The sequence below is a fragment of the Rattus norvegicus genome, chromosome 18 (genome assembly GCF_021556685.1).
Source record: "Rattus norvegicus strain SHRSP/BbbUtx chromosome 18, alternate assembly SHRSP_T2T, whole genome shotgun sequence".
In the NCBI taxonomy this organism is placed as follows: domain Eukaryota; kingdom Metazoa; phylum Chordata; class Mammalia; order Rodentia; family Muridae; genus Rattus; species Rattus norvegicus.
In genome coordinates this window covers 69949449-69962839 of record NC_141551.1, presented here as the reverse complement: position 1 = coordinate 69962839, position 13391 = coordinate 69949449, and the positions used below count along the sequence as shown (strand labels likewise).

Genomic DNA, 13391 nt, shown 5'->3' with positions numbered 1-13391 from the left:
AAAAATTACCTGTCAGCTTGTACCAAATAGCCATCTGTGTTCATATATTATGCACCTTCCAGCTATCCCTGCTTCCAGTTGAGAACCCAGATCCTATGTCGAGGCTGGACCCTGACACAAAACTACTTTGTGATTCCATCTTCTACCCATCAGAATGGCTAGGATCAATAAAACAAGTGACATCTCATCCTGCTAAGGATGTGGAGTAAGGGGAACCACCTTGCCCATCGCTGTTGGAACTGTAAACTTTTACAGTCACTTCTGGAAATCAGTGTGGCATTTCCCCAGGAAACTGGGAATCCATCTACCTCACGATCCAGCTATACCACTCTTGGGCATAGATCCAAGCAAGATACAATCCATAGGACCACGGAGGTTAGGTATAGAGGAAGGGACCCTCTCATCCCTTTCTTGATTGGCACCTCCGCAGTGGTCCCATTTAACCCTCGCATCCCTTTCATTGGACCTCCACAGTGGTTCTGACTCAAAACTGTTCCTTTTTCCCAGTGGCCCTAACTACTACCTCCTTGCTTATCCCAGAAACTCTAAAACTTACTTCTCCTCAAGCTCTCCCGGTAGCTCATGCCAACAGTTACACAACACACTTACCCACCACACCCACCCTACCCTTCGCGTCTGTCTTCAGACTACTCTTCATATCTCCAGTCCCTGCACTCAGCCCCGCGTCTGCCGTCTCTATCTCTGTATCCTTGCCCCTCATCTAAACGGGGATACATTACTGCCAATGAACACCTCTCCCACAGCTCTCCTTCACGCCTATTCCCAAGTTATGGACTACTCTCTCCTAGTATTCTACTACTTTACTAGCGCGTCCCTGTCCCAGAGGCTTTATAGGTGCTTCATTGATGGCAGCGCTTTAAAAAAAAAAATGACTGCCTCGTTGTCATCCAGGAACAGCCCAGTCACTCCCTACTCGCTCTCAGGTCTTGGAGGCTAGACCCCTCCTCCCCAAGCCCACCTTTCGTCAGGCAAAACTCACTGCTCTCCTACGGCACTGATCCTAGCCATCAACGCACATTCTTAGTCCATGTACTAGCGCTGTGCAGAGACGCTATGACCACAGCCAGCTCTTAGAAAGGCAAGAATTTCATTGGGGCTTGCTTACAGCTTCAGAGGCTTGGTGTATTTTACTCAGGGCGTGGAGCACGGATGCACACAGGCAGACAGGGCAACTGAGAGCTCTATATCTGGATCCAAGGGCAGCACGAAGGCATTGTGCAATCCACTGGGCCTGCGCTTAGGCTACTGAAACTACAAAGCCCACCCCCAGTGACACGCCTCCTCCAACAAGGCCACACCCACACCAACCAGGTCATACCCCCTAATCTCGCTCAAGCAGCGCCGCTCCCTAATTGACCAAGCATTCAAATATCTGGGACTACAGAGGCCTTTTCTACTCAAACCACCATAACAAATATCAGTATCAGGCTTGGGGGTATACCTACTGACCCATTCATTTTGGGTACCTTTTATTTCCTTTTATTGAAACAGTTTGTTGTGTATCCTAAACTGATCTTGAACGCACTATGTAGCCAAGGATACATTGAACTCCTAATCTTTGTTTACATCTCCCCAGTGCCGGGACTGAGGGTCTGCACTAGCACTCCTAGCTTGCACAAGTACAGTTTTGTTTTGTTTTGTTTTTCCTGGAGCTGGGGACCGAACCCAGGGCCTTGCGCTCGCTAGGCAAGCGCTCTACCGCTGAGCTAAATCCCCAACCACAAGTACAGTTTTTAAATACGAGCTGTAGAATAATGAGAATTCCTTGCCTTGTCCTCCAGTAGGAAAACAGGGTTACAGCATTCTAAAACCCTTGATGGAATAAGAATGTCTTCTTTCAGTCACTAAATCAAGACTGTTTATGCGAAAGAGGTTGGTCCCTAGGTAATTCCAAGGCAGTTCTCTGGCAGCCCAGGTAGGCACTGAACCCACTATGTAGCTGAGGATGGTCCTGAACTCCTAATCCTTTTGCCTCTATCACCTGAGTGCTGGGATTATGGGTGTATGCTACCCTATCTGGTTTAGATGGTTTCGTTTCGTTTCGTTTTGTTTTTCTTAATCTTGAATTTAGGGTTAGGGGAATGGCTCAGTGGGCACAGTAGCCTGCATCTTGAATCCCAGCATTCCTGTGGTAAAATCCCTATTCTTATTTCCTTAGTTACCAGACAACCAGAAGACCAGAGGAGTTAGAGTTTGACCATGACGGAATGGCTTGTTTAAAAAAAAAAAAAAACAAAAAAAAAAACAGGAAAAACCAGATTCCTATGAGATCACAGCTGCCCTTGGCTGAGACATCCTGTTTCCCAAAATAGTCTGACTTGCTTGAACAAACAGTTCCAGGGAGAAGAGATCCTTGTAACCTCCCAAGGTACTTCCGAGTCCTTACCCCGAAGCGAATCACAGCAGCTGCCCCTATGAACCCAGGCCCCTCCCACCTCTCCTGGGCAGACCCTCCACTCCCGTGGGAGAGAAGCTGTCCCTAGACGACGAGTATGCTAATAAACCCAGTCATTTGTCAGACTCTGGTCTCTTTCCTGCTTTTGTCTCTTTGCTCTGCAGTCTGAAATCTAACAGCTGAGGACTATCCTCCTGGCCGAAGCTCTGGGGACAGTGGATGAGAAATATGTCTCCTGGCGGAAGACACGTCAGGAGGACTTTCGGGAGAGACTTTGCCGCTTTACTAATTTTTTCTTACGTTTCCTCCGTTCCTTTCCTTTCACCTCACACTGGATAGGAGAGAAAAAGGATGTGAGGCAAGTGAGTTGTGTGCGACCAAGGGTACATGCAAGCCTGGTAAGGTCAAGACCTGCCCGAATCGCCAAAGACTTTCATCTTGAGACTGGCTGGAGTAAGAATCGCTCCCTCCCAGTTCTGGACCTGTGTGCCACTGTGAACTTGGCCTTGCAAATCCTACTTTCACCACCGTTGAGGTAGTCACTTAGCCCGGGGACAAAAATGACAGGTTTAACTTCCTCTCTCCCTATAAGGAAGTGCCCAGCAAGCCCCTGGAACTCCTCTTCATGCAAATGAAACATTCCTAGCATCTTGGTAGGAACCAAAAATGTACCTACGCTCACCATGAAAACTCTCCACCCCACTTCCCAAGGTTTATATAGCGTGTATTACCCTGAATAGAGAGAGCAGTTCCACAGAACACATTCCTGGAGAAGGCAACTTCTCCCCAGCTCTCAAGCCTAGAGTTCCCAATGATCAGGCTTCGTTCCTTTCATCCTGGCCCAGTGCGCGACGGTGCTGGACTACTCCAAAGGCGGAAACAAACTGGATGGCAGCTGGCCCCGGTGCAGATTCAACAGAACCTCCAGTTTGAGCAGGGAAGGGTGAATTCTCCAGGCATCAGTCCAAAGAGCCTAGGCCTCTACACACTCTGAGGGCCGGCCATCTAACTGTTCCTACATCATTTTCAGGATAATAAAGGGTATCGCGTGGATTCAGATGTTGACAGGATAACCGACACCTAGCCAGAGCACTCTCTGGTATTGGCAGAAGATCTCGGAACCTCTGTCTGGAACCCACCGGACCATGGAGGTGAGGAGGGTGTTGGAAGGGTTGGGGGATGGCTAAAAATCTATCATTTTTTTTTCTCCTTGAAACAAAAATTAAGAACCAGTTACACAGTGATCAATAAGGGCCGCTTAGGGTAGTTTCTGGAATTCTTAAAACCTGGGGACAGGATGACATTTTCTGCTCTCTGCAAAATTCCCTGATTGCCATTAAGGCCAGGCGGCAGAAACGTTCCCATCGGACCAGGCATTTTCTTTTCTTTTCTATCATGGGAAACAACTCCTTTTTTTTTTTTTTTTAATCCTTAGATTAGGGAAATAAGTGCTCTTTTAAAATCTCATGAACTAAGACTCACTAAAATACAAGCCTCCTTGTTTTTGGAAGATGTCCTTTAGATAATACCGTGTATAGTCCTGACTCGACTGACCCCAATTGCTTCTCTCACATGACAGCTGAAAGGAAAACCTTCATCCCCTGATTTTCTGCCTATATTTTATGCAGCAATGCATGGGACCACTTGGAACAAGGCCCACCATGAACGCTCCATTCCCTCAGTCAGGCAAGCCCGAGAATCAGCGCCTTAAAGTCTGCTCTATTCCATATCTCCCAGCCCTTAAATTGGAAATCAAAACCATATACCTACTCCTACCCCCTTTCTACCCCTTGGAGGGACAAGCCCTCAGCCCCAGCCACCCTTCCTCCCCTCTGCCAACCAAGCCTAGAGCCCACAGGACACCATTACAAAGGCAGGCAGGGAAGTCACCCTTGAGACTCTTCCTACTACACCTCCCTCCCCCAAAGCAGAGAGAGCACTCCCTGCTTCTTCTTCCTCAAGCCCACAAAGCTACTCCAAACACAGAGAGAGAGAGAGAGAGAGAGAGAGAGAGAGAGAGAGAGAGAGAGAGAGAAAGAGAGAGAGAGAGAGAGAAAGAGAGAGAGAGAGAGAGAAGAGGGGAGGGGAGGGGAGGGGAGGGGAGGGGAGGAGAGGAGAGGAGAGGAGAGGAGAGGAGAGGAGAGGAGAGGAGAGGAGAGGAGAGGAGAGGAGAGGAGAGAGAACTTCAAGCACCAAGAAGGTCATGATCATCGGGAAATATGGGACCCACTATGGTGCCTCCCTCTGGAAAATGGTGAAGAAAACTGTAATCAGCCAGCCCATCAAGTACACTTGCTCCTTCTGTAGCAAGACCAAGATGAAGAGACGAGCTGTTGGCATCTGGCACTGTGGTTCCTGCATGAAAACAGTGGCTGGCAGGGCCTGGATCTACAACACCACTACTGCAGTCACAGTGAAGTTTGCCGTCAGAAGATGGAAAGGACTGAAAGACCAGTAGAAGCCCTACCATCTGAGACTCGCCTGGCCTCCAATGAACGGGTTAATTTACAGGAAAAACAAACAAACAAACAAACAAACAAACAAACTTAAAACGGGCAACCCTCAGCCCCGACAGTAAGAGGGAAAATAGCTTCCATTGAGGACTTACGGCTATCCAGCATCTCAGAGGGCCGCTACCCAAAAATAACCATAAAATAGATAACAAGCAGTTTAAATGCCTTATTGATACTTGGGAATACGAGACAGTTTTGAGACAAGAGATCCCTCAGGATTGGTAGCTAATCCCTGGACCTCAACTTCTAGGCATAGGGGGCTGCTCTCAAGCAGTCATCACCAAACACATCTACAGATGGGAAAACCCTGATGGAGTTTCCGGTCTGATACGCCCTCTAACAGTTGATATAGCCACCAGTCTTCTAGGGAGAGATATTTTAGAAGCCCTAGAAGTGGTGATTGGCACGGAATCAGAAAGGAATTGCATCAGGATCAATGATCGTGCCTTTAATGAAAATGATACCCTAAAAAGTCTTACCCTCCACGTCACCACCAATTCTAAGGGCAACTATTAATTTTAATATTCCCAGATGAAGTCATCTGGGTTGAATGGTACCCTCTCTCAAGGGAGAAACTTGAAGCCCTCATACAAGCAGTAAAAGAGCAGCTTTTACTACTACAACACATCCGCCCCTTCTGCAGTCTATGGAACACCCCAGTGTTTGTTATAACAAAAGCCTCAGGGAGATGGAGACTATTACAAGACTTAAGGGCTTCTCCCTGAAGGTTCTCCCTGAAGGTTCTGGGGTTCTACCCGAAGGAGGCTGCCCCTTGTCCCAGCATCCCTGTCAATGTCCTTCTATTGGTACTAGATATCAAAGACTGCTTTTCCTCCTGTCCCTCTCCACCCTTGAGACTATGAACACCTTGGGTTTTCAATAACCCCCATTAATAACTCTGAGATGGCTTCAAGATATGAATGAACAGTTCTTTCTCAGGGGATGGCCAACAGCCCCACTGTCTGACAGGAGGCTGTGGTCACTGCATCAAAACCTTATTTAAACAAAGTACTCAATATCGACCATTACATGGGTGACATCCTGGTGTGGGGATATTCTTCCACTTATCCCTCCCTTCCTTCCCTGTCCTCCCGGGGATTTAAAATAGCCCCTCATAAGATACCTTAGATACAGCTTATTCTGATCATCACATTCTTAGGAATAGAAATCTCCCTGACCTCAACATGCCCTCTTAGCCCCTCTCCTTCTTCCCCAAGAACATAATTCTCTCCTCTCTTCCCTCAGGAGCCTTTTGGGTAACCTTAACTGGCTTTACCCTGGTTCCTCCTTCCCACAAGCATTCTCTAGCCCCTCTTTGACCTCTTAAAAGGAAATAAAAGCCCCTCCCCGCCACAAACACTTTTTCCTGAGGCAATCCAAACTCCGAATGTGGCCCTAAATGACATAGTGCTTGCTAGATAAAACCCAACAATGCCTGTACAGCTTCTTATCTTTCACTCCTCCCCTACACTTGTGGGAGACCAATCGGCCCCTGAGGAAGGCTCCACACATCTGTGGGTGGTACACCCAGAAGTTATGATTAAAAGTGGCAGAGATAGAGCCCTACAAACCTCAGGGAAAGAACCTGATATTCTTGTCACCCCTTTTTTTCATCTCTCTGTAAGGAGCCATATTGGATTTAGGCCTGGCCGCTTTGTGACTGTATAGCTCGAAGTGGCTACGTGACTCTGGGCTGTATGGCCACCGTTACTCAGCCCTAAGATGACTGCCATAAAGTCTTGAGATTGTTGGATAAAAGCCTCTCCCATGAATTTACAGCACAGGAAGATAGCAATCCCGGAATGCTTCGACCAGAGCAAATACCAGATGTCTCCTGAGCAAACACCCGGTGTCTCCACCATGACCTCTTCACCTCCTACTATCAGAGTACCCTCGTCCCTCCTTCCTTTGTGTTTCACAAAGGTCACTCCCCCTACCTGAAAGCCTTATAAGCTGTAACGCTCACCCCAATAATCGAGACCTTGACAACAGAACCTTGCTTGGTCTCCTTCCTTTCTCCCCGCCTTGACACTCAGGTAGAGCCCCTTCGGGACCCTGAATAACTGGACCTGCTGGACGGGTCATCTCTCTGATATTCAATGGCTACCCCCGCTTTGGTATTAGCTTAAGAGAATCCTCGAGACAAACTGATAACCACTACCCTACCCCCCCAAAAAGGGCTTCTGTTTTCCCTCTGTTGTGGCTGCCCTCCCCCAGTTCTTTACAAAGAAGCTCATCCCTGGGGTCCCCTGATAGGTACTAATAGAGAAAAGAGAGGAGCCACAGAAATACTATGTCTACTACTCCCCTGAGGATGAGCCCTGTTATCTGATTCAAAGAATTGCCCCACCACTCCCCCAGTATAAGGAACTATATATACTATCTATTTAGCCCTAAAAGAGATCAATAAACCCTTTCATCTTTTTTCAGGCAGTGTATATAATATATGCTGTAATTTGCTCTCCCGGTTATTAAGGCCCTTTGTTAAATTAGAGCCAATCCACTCTCCCCTCTACTCACACAGATCTTCACCCTCTTACTGAGGAGAGCCAGCCCCCTCTCCATCCTGCACGTTGGGTCTGATATATGAGAGGAATGCCCTCACGGATGGGACCACCTCTACAGGAGCGTTCCATCCAGCAAGCAGGTCAATTCCACTCACACACAGATATAAAGCGGCTTCCCGCCCACTTCCTCCGCATCCCCCTTGCTCAGCTTCAGAAGATATAAAAACGTGCTCCTTTTGCGCATCCCTCATTACTACCCCAGCTTTACAAACCATGGGCACCGACCCCCGAGGTCTCAAACCCAATGCCCTCTGGAAAACTGTCACCTACGTGCCCTAATTTAGCCATCAAACATATATCTGTTACTCACGGTTTCTATGGGCTACAGGGCATGGGAGAGAAAACTCAGAAAGGTTAATTCACCACAACGCTCTCCACCTTTGCCTCCAAGGGCACTCCCAACAGATAAAAACCGACCATGGTCCTGCCTTTACCAGTCTGTATTATCTATGAGTAATGTCATGATTTAAATGAACTGTTGGACAGTCATTAGTGGCAGTTAAAATAGCTACCAACTTTTACAAGAAAGAGTGGTTTAGATATCCCTCTGTGGGAGATTCTGGACCATTTTCTTTCTTTTTCTTTCTTTTTTTTTTTTTTTTTTTTTTTTTTTTGGTTCTTTTTTTCGGAGCTGGGGACCGAACCCAGGGCCTTGTGCTTCCTAGGTAAGTGCTCTACCACTGAGCTAAATCCCCAACCCCAAGACCATTTTCTTAGACAGGCCCGAACCCTACCTCCCCTTCTGAAATGCCTTTCAGCCTTGAGAGCCATTGACCCTCTAACCAGAAGTGGAACTTCTTTCTCCATCACTTTGAATCTGCACAAATTCTATACATGCCAGTGTGACCCATGGAATGCGGCAAAGGTGGTCCTCTGCTGACCCTATCCTTAGCCTAGGCCTGGCAGTTTCTCTTAGACTACTTGCTATGAGAATATTCTCCCTCAGAACAAGTTACCTGACCCCACATCTCAAGCCAGAGAGATGCTCCAGCTGTTAACACAGGTGAGATCCCCCACCACAGTGAGACACACTGCCAGTGATATAAGTGGGTGTTTTTTAGTGTTTACCCAGCCAAGCCTCCAGTTGGATTCAGCCTCATTCATATCTGACTTCAAGCACATGTGCTAGCTTAAGCAAGGACCACTGAGTGGAGCCTTGCCAACTGGCAGAATAAGAGGAAGTAAGCTGTTTTAAACCATGAATTTCCAATGTTTCCAGGTAGCAATAGGGATCTATGGCGCTCCCGGGCCATATGCTGCTCCCGGGCTCCCTCAGTGTTTGCCCCCCTGCTGAGCCTTGCTGACTAATGTGGGAACTTTTGTTTTTAAGAGAAGAACATCTTGGCCTTTGCTGTTTGGCCAATGGGCAGTAACACCATTGAGTCAGTTCTGTTTTTATCCTGAGAACGTAAACTTGTTTTTCCACTGTGCTTCCGAGGTTTTTTCCCACCAAGGGCTAAGACTGTATATATTGTGTGAACCTCAGTAAAGCTTTGGCATTTTCGTAGCACGAATGACCTGAGTCTGTGTCTTCGGTTAAATCCTCCAGGCCTACGCCCGGTTCTTGGCTCTGTGGCAGCGCAGGAGACAGTCTTTTCTCACATCCCAGTTGAGTGTATATTGGGTGGGAAGAGGTAGTACTTACAAAGACCCTTTCAAATCTCCAGCAATGAGCTTTTCAAAGCCGGGGAGGAGGGGCTCTCAAGATGGCTCAGCAGTTAAAGGAGCTTGCCACCTAACCTGATGATTTGAGTTTGTCCCCTAGGAGCCATATGGTAGAAGGTGAAAACTGACTCCTACAGTTTCTCCTCTGATTTCCGATGTGTGCCATGACAAACTCACACACATATACATACATGAGTTATGTGTCTCTCTCTCTCTCTCTCTCTCTCTCTCTCTCTCTCTGTGTGTGTGTGTGTGTGTGTGTGTGTGTGTGTGTGTGTGTGTGTGTGTGTGTGTGTTAATAAGGCAGGCCTCTGGAGCAGAAACAGTCAGGAGGGTAGGCTACATACTATTTTTTATCAGACCACCAAAAGGCTAAAATACAAAATCAAACTCTTCTAGGAAAAAAAAAATAACTTATTTCTATGCACCAAGTATCGTGGAATGAGCAGAAAGGCCCCCTCCCCAGGGCAGAGAGGATGACTGGATTAGAGGAGTCGGGCCCTCTACCTCTGCTGCATCCTGGGAAGGTAGTGAGGAAAGGCTGCAGGAGTTGGTGGTCTGCTTTTTCACCTGAGCCTGACTGGGTAATCCTAAGGAAACTCGTAGATCCCAGAGAAGGTAGTCACGGGAGGACAGCGGTGTTTCCAAAAGCAATAAAACATGTTAGCGTTTTAGTCTTGAGGACAGGCAGAGTCCTGTGCGTGTAAGCCATTCCTGCTAATCTAGATATCTGGCTGGCTACTCAGACGAATGCTGGGTGTCTCTGACCTACACCAAGTGTCTTCCTCAATTACTCTCCATCTCCCCATGTTATGTATTGAGGCAGGATCACTTGTTGAACTCAGGACTCACCAATCTCTCGAATGTAGCTAGTTAGCTGGCCTTAGAGATCATCTATCTTTTGGGTCCGTGCTGTCAGCTTTTATGTGGATCCTTATGGTTTGGTCCAGGCCTCAGGCTTCTACAGAAAGCACCTTATCATCCACTGAGCCACCCACCCTGCACCCCAGCCCAGTAGTAGACACTTTTAAATAGAACCTTCTTGGAAGCCCTGTGATCACTGGACCCTGGCGGCAATATTGGATTTCAGTCCCTCCCTCTTCCCGTCTCCTGCATTCCAGCCATGAGGCGATTAGCTGTGTACACTACCTCACTGACAGTCTGAAGCTGCGAGGGGAAAGAACCTCTTTAAAAAGAAAAAAGGGGGGCTGGGGATTTAGCTCAGTGGTAGAGCGCTTGCCTAGGAAGCGCAAGGCCCTGGGTTCGGTCCCCAGCTCCGAAAAAAAGAACCAAAAAAAAAAAAAAAAAAAAAAAAAAAAAAAAAGAAAAGAAAAAGAAAAAGGGGCTTCACGATAGAGGATAGAACTGTGAAGACGGGATAAGGTCAGCTGTCTGCAAACCCTGCCATAACTTCCAAAATGGAAGAAAATCAGCATCTCTCTGCGTGTAGGAAACATGGAGGTCCTTGTGCTCAGAGATAAGTACTAGAAGAACCAGGAATGCTAAATACACAGGGTTGGTTCTTCAAAGGGAGAGATGTATGACTTCTTTTCTGCCCAGAAAAGGGGGAGCAGATATGGTTAACAGCCTTTGTGCTATCTGTGTGGCTGAGACTTCTGGATCCTCCTCCAGACTCTTATTATGAGCTTGGTCTTTTTCCCAGTCAATCTATAGAACCCATGTCTATGAACTATGTCACATGTGCTTTACGAAGAGTTTTGATGTAGCCGTGTCTTAAGCTTTGTTGTGTACGTGGAATAGAGTTAACTCTCACCGGGAAATTTTTCACCAAATTGTGCTGTGCTTGAGTGTGTACCTAAAATAATCAGAGTCTCAAAGTGTGATCCTGCCTTCTTACCTCCCCTGGATCATTACCCTGCAAGCCATTGGCGAGCGCAGACCCCCCTGCCCCTGAATCCTTGTAAGTTCTTTACTTCAAGTATTTGTTTAGAAATAATAGAAAATGTTACTTATTTTTTTCTTAACATTTTTTGCTAAGTCTTTCTTTTTTTAAAGAACTATTTATTTCTTTAATGTATATGAATACACTGCAGCGATCTTCAGACACACCAGAAGAGGGCACCAGATCCCATTATAGATGGTTGCGAGCCACCAAGTGGTTGCTGGAAATTGAACTCAGGACCTCTGGAAGAGCAGTCAGTGCTCTTAACCTCTGAGCCATCTCTCCAGCCCCCTACTTAACTTTTTTTTTTTTAATTCTTGCAAATTTTATGTTGTTATTTAAGATGCTCATCTGGCTTAAAAACCAATGTGTATGTTCAGACCCACTATGATAGTGAAATTTAATTTTACCAATACAGTTTGTGCCTATTTCTGTGTGAAATCTTATGATTGCTCTGAAGCTCTAGAAGGACCAGCGTGGCACTGACACAAAATAGCATTGGTAATGTGTAGATTAATGGTGCTTCGCCCTCTATGCTACCGATACGTTCTTCTCCATAACAAAGGATGATAGAGAGAACGCCCTCGTACCTGGCAAAATCTTTCATGTCTTCCTCGTGAAGCACCTTCAGGCTTTCGTTTATGCGCTGTTCATGCAGAGCAAGTTCTTCTTGTTCTTTGAGTTTTCGCTGCACTGAGAAAAGCGAGAAACGTTACTTGACAGATGATTTTTCTCCTTCCTAACAAGACTTGCTGCTGATCGCTTTCTGGGCGCTGAAGCCACGTTCTCTTTAGAATTGCTGGGGGAGGATCTTGGATCAAGAATGGAGAAGAAGTAGGACCAGTGAGATGGCTTAGGGGAGAGAGGCTGCTAGTTCGATCCCTGGGGTGGAAACATGGCGGAAGAACAAAACCGACTCCAGCAAGTTGTCCTCTGACCTCCACGTGTGCCATGGTGTGTGTGTGCTTGCACACCCCCCCATTGCCAACCCCCAACATGCATACACTCCCAGACAAAGAAATAAATTAATATAATGAAATATTTTTTTAATGAAGAAGAGAGAAATACAAACCAGGCATAAAGCTGTTAGAAGAGTATTTGAGCCTAGGGAACTGGGGCAAGCCTAAGTAACATAGTAAAATCCTATCTCAAAAATAAATAAATAAATAAATAAATAAATAAATAAATAAATAAGGAGACATACTTCTCTCCAGGAAAAAAAGTTCCTTATACACTGTGATCCACACAGATTCATTTTCATTCCCATTGTTTTCTGAAAATCTGTGAGTGGCCTTTTCATACCAGATTGAAATGTATCTTAGCTACACCTGCTCGTCAGGGACCAGGGATGCTCCCTTCATCCCCAATGCCTATGGTCCCTCCCTGCCCTTGGAACCGTGCTCTGACCTACTAGCCACAAGGAGTCCAGCATAAGGAGGACTTGAGAAAAACAGCCACTCTTCCCCATCCACTCCTCCCCTCCACTCTCCTCCCAAGGTTTGGTAAACTTTGACACTATTAATGATACTCTGTTATGCTTACAGACAGGAGACTAGTATGGCTGTCCTCTGAGAGGCTCTGACTCAGACAGATGCAGAGACCTACAGCCAAACACTGGATGGAGCTTGGGCCCTCTTATCAAAGAGCTGGGAGAAGGATTGAGGGATCTGAAATGGATAGGAATGCCACAGGAAGACCAACTAAGTCAACTAACATCCTTGGGGGCTCTCAGCGACTAAACCACCAACCAAAGAGCATACACGGCTGGACTTAGACCCCACACACATGTGTAGCAGATGTGCAGCTAGGTCTTCATGTGGGTCCCAAACAAGTGGAGTGGGGGTTATCCCTAAAACTATTTCCTGTCTGTAGAATCTGTTGCCCTTACTCAGCTGTCTTGTCTGGCCTCACTGGGAGAAGGTCCTAGCCTGGCAGAAACTTGATGTGGCAGGATTAGGGGAAACCTGGGGATGGGGATGGGGGTTCTACTTTCAGAGGAGAAGGGGAGAGGGGATGAGAGAAGGGACTGTGGGAAGGAGGAAGGGAGGAGGTAACCAAGAGGGGAAGAGCAATCAGGGTGCAAAGTAAAAAAATATATAGCAAAAGTCACAACTAACCAGATACCTAGGACTTGTTGGGACAATATACTTAATACAAAAAATAAAAAATATAACACACCCCACCCACGTACCAGTAATGGTTCCAAAGGTGAACTAATTAGATGAGATAGGAAACACCAGATTAAAAAGAACAATTATAAACAAATTCAAAGAGCTCCACTCATTTAAAGAGGACACAAAACCCTAGGCGACCTGAGAGGACAGAAA

At 46.6% G+C, this 13391-nt stretch overlaps 1 protein-coding gene across 2 annotated transcripts in view; it reads right to left on the bottom strand.

The window, feature by feature from the left end:
• The window catches only part of Cfap53 (cilia and flagella associated protein 53), a 67358-nt gene that overhangs the window by 11840 nt on the left and 42127 nt on the right, over nucleotides 1–13391 (bottom strand). Inside the window, 1 exon segment of one of the 2 annotated variants that reach the window (NM_001432462.1) lies at nucleotides 11655–11757. Within the exon segment in view, the coding sequence (NP_001419391.1) occupies nucleotides 11655–11757 (103 nt within the window). 2 annotated transcript variants of the gene reach the window in all.